The sequence below is a fragment of the Melospiza georgiana genome, chromosome 29 (assembly GCF_028018845.1).
Source record: "Melospiza georgiana isolate bMelGeo1 chromosome 29, bMelGeo1.pri, whole genome shotgun sequence".
In the NCBI taxonomy this organism is placed as follows: Eukaryota; Metazoa; Chordata; class Aves; order Passeriformes; family Passerellidae; genus Melospiza; species Melospiza georgiana.
The window spans coordinates 1,093,137-1,095,660 of record NC_080458.1 but is presented as its reverse complement, the minus strand read 5'-3'; the positions used below and the strand labels follow the sequence as shown (position 1 = coordinate 1,095,660).

Here is a 2,524-nt window from a genome sequence, read left to right as displayed (position 1 = left end):
CACCAGACCCTGTTGTTACTGTGGTCAGTATCCATGGCAACCATTATCAGGGTCCTGTTGCTATGGTCAGTTTCCATGGCAACCATCACCAGCCCCCTGTTGCTATGGTCAGTCCCTTGGCAGCTCCATGGAGACCCCATGCTGGGCTGGTTGCCATGGACACCAGCTCAGGCCTGCAGCCAGATCCTGTTGCCATGGAAACTATTTGCAGCCCCATCCCCAGACTCATGGGATCCCAGAACCACAGAATTGGCTGAGCTGAGAGGGACCCATCAGGATCCTCCAGTCCAACTGCTGGCCCTGCACAGGATACCCCAACAATGCCAGCCTGGGCCTGGCAGCGCTGTCCAAACGCTGCCGGAGCTCAGAGAGCCCTGGAGCTGGGACCCTTCCCTGCGGAGCCTGAGCAAAAACCTTTTCCTGACATCCAGCCTGAGCCTGCCCCGACTCAGCTGCAGCCGTTCCCTCCACTCCTGTCCTGGGCACCAGAGGGAAGAGGTTCCCACAGCCCCAGCCAGGGACCCACTCCCGAGGCTGTTGCCATGGCCACCAGGGCTGGGACCAGCTGGGATGCTCGGTTTCAATGGGCTGGGGTTCAGGAATGGGATTGCCCAATTTTTTACTCCCGCTAAAACCACGCTGCCCTCCCTGCCCTCCCACCTCCCATGGAAAGCACAAAAGGCAAAGATCCCGGGCTGGGATAAGAAGAATTTATTGGGAACAGGAACAAGATAAGAAACAAATGGAACAGAAACAATATTGATAACAGAAGGGATAAATAAAACTTTGACAGGGAAAACTACAACACAACTCACTGGGTCTGCCTGGCCACAATTTCCCCTGCCTGGAAAGGACACCCTTCTCCTCAGGGGAGAGAGAGAGAGAGAGATAGAGTCCCTTTCCTGTCCCTGGCAGTGACCTGAGTTGATAGTGAATGTAATGACACGGCCATGGGCAGACCCTCATGTTTTTAAATGACACATCATGCCATTGGGAGGGGCAGGAAAAGGGACAACTGTTTTCTCAGCATGGATCACAGGAAAAATGGATCACTCTTCCCAACATGTGACTTCCAATGGGGAAAGAAGCTGGAGCTGGGCATGAAGCTCTTCCTGCAGATGGGGCACTCACAGAACTTCCCTTACTGGTGACTCCATTGGTGTCTCGTCAAGTCTGAGCTCATGGAGAAGCTCTTCCCATGATGTGGGGGACTCATAGGGCCTCTCCCCAGTATGGATGTGCCGGTGGATGATAAAGGTGGATTTTTTCTTGAAGCCCTTCCCACAGTCGGGGCAGCGGAAGGGCCTCTCCCCAGTGTAACTCCGCTCATTCAGGCAGAGATTTGGGCTGGTCTGGAACCTCTTCCCACAGGTGGGACACTCACAGGGCCTCTCCCCAGTATGGTTGTGCCGGTGGGTGATGAGGGTGGATTTTTTCTGGAAGCCCTTCCCGCACTCAGGGCAGCGGAAGGCTCTCTCCTCTGTGTGAATTCGCTGGTGGCGGAGGAGATGGGAGCTGCTCTGAAACCTCTTCTGATACTCGGGAAACTCGTAGAGCCTTTCACCAGTGTGGATTTGTTGATGGTTGATGAGCTGGGAGCTGCAGCTGAAGCCCTTCCCACATTCCCCACACTCATAGGTCCATTCCCCAGTGTGGATCATCTGGTGACGGATCAGGGTGCTGCTCTGCCTGAAGCTCTTCCCACACTCCAAGCACTTGTGGGGCTTCACTCCATCATGAAGCTGCTCATGGACCACCAGCTCTGAGCTCTGGCTGAAGCTCTGCCCACCTTCCTGGCTCAGGGTGGGTCTTTCCTCCACAGAGCACCCTTGTCTGGGTTTGCAGCCCCTCCTCCTGTGGGATCTCTGGGGATTTTCCTCTCTGTTTGATTCCTTTCCCGTGCAGCCACTCAAAACAGCCTCTTCCTCCAGGTTCTTCCACGGGGATTTTTCCTCTCTGGTCTCCATCCTCAGCTTCTTGTCTGGAGGAGGAAGGACAAGGAGAGGATGGGATTTTCCACCATGCCAGAGGGAAGAGGAAGGAGATCCCTCCAGTGCATCCCCGGCAGGATGGGATTGGCAGCAGGGTTGTCCTGCAGCTGGGGGCCATGCTGGGCTGGGAGATGGAGCAGGAGAGAGGGAGAAAGAGGCATTGACTTCCTCCTCACCTGCCTGGGTGTCCTGGGGCATCCTCATCTTCCTCTCAGCCTCCTCTTCCATCTGGCAAAGGTTTGGGAATGGGAAATCCTTTTTTCAGCAGAAAACAACAGATGAGCTCATTGGTTTTTGTACTGGTTTGAAGGCAAACCTGGGAGAGAGTCTAAGTCAGAATTACAATTTAATAAGAAAATTAGGATCAAAGCAATTACACAGAAACACTGCCTTAAATGGACAGAGTCAGGATATAACCTGACACCCTTTTGGTCAGGGTGGTGGCTGCAGTCCTATTAAATGGTTACTGCAGTCCTGTTGGAGATACGAACGTGATTCTTTCAGAGCAGTGATGCTGTAGAAGGTCTGGTCTT

At 53.9% G+C, this 2,524-nt stretch overlaps 1 protein-coding gene across 1 annotated transcript; it reads right to left on the bottom strand.

Annotated features, from left to right (window-relative positions):
- Positions 1-1,127: 1,127 nt before the first annotated feature.
- Positions 1,128-2,248, bottom strand: LOC131094391 (zinc finger protein 239-like). Its single transcript, XM_058041985.1, has 2 exons — positions 2,168-2,248; positions 1,128-1,981 (listed from the first exon to the last, which is right to left on the bottom strand). The coding sequence occupies exons 1-2, from the start codon at positions 2,217-2,219 to the stop codon at positions 1,128-1,130; spliced, it is 906 nt and encodes a 301-aa protein (XP_057897968.1). The 5' UTR covers positions 2,220-2,248.
- Positions 2,249-2,524: the final 276 nt, after the last annotated feature.

What these genes read in the sequence shown, in the direction of transcription:
- LOC131094391 (XM_058041985.1), bottom strand. Translation starts at nt 2,219, where the DNA reads ATGGAAGAGGAGGCTGAGAGGAAGATGAGGATGCCCCAGGACACCCAG. An exon ending in GCCCCAGGACACCCAGGCAG is followed by an intron (nt 1,982 to 2,167) that starts GTGAGGAGGAAG and finishes TTCCTCCTCCAG; the next exon opens with ACAAGAAGCTGAGGATGGAG.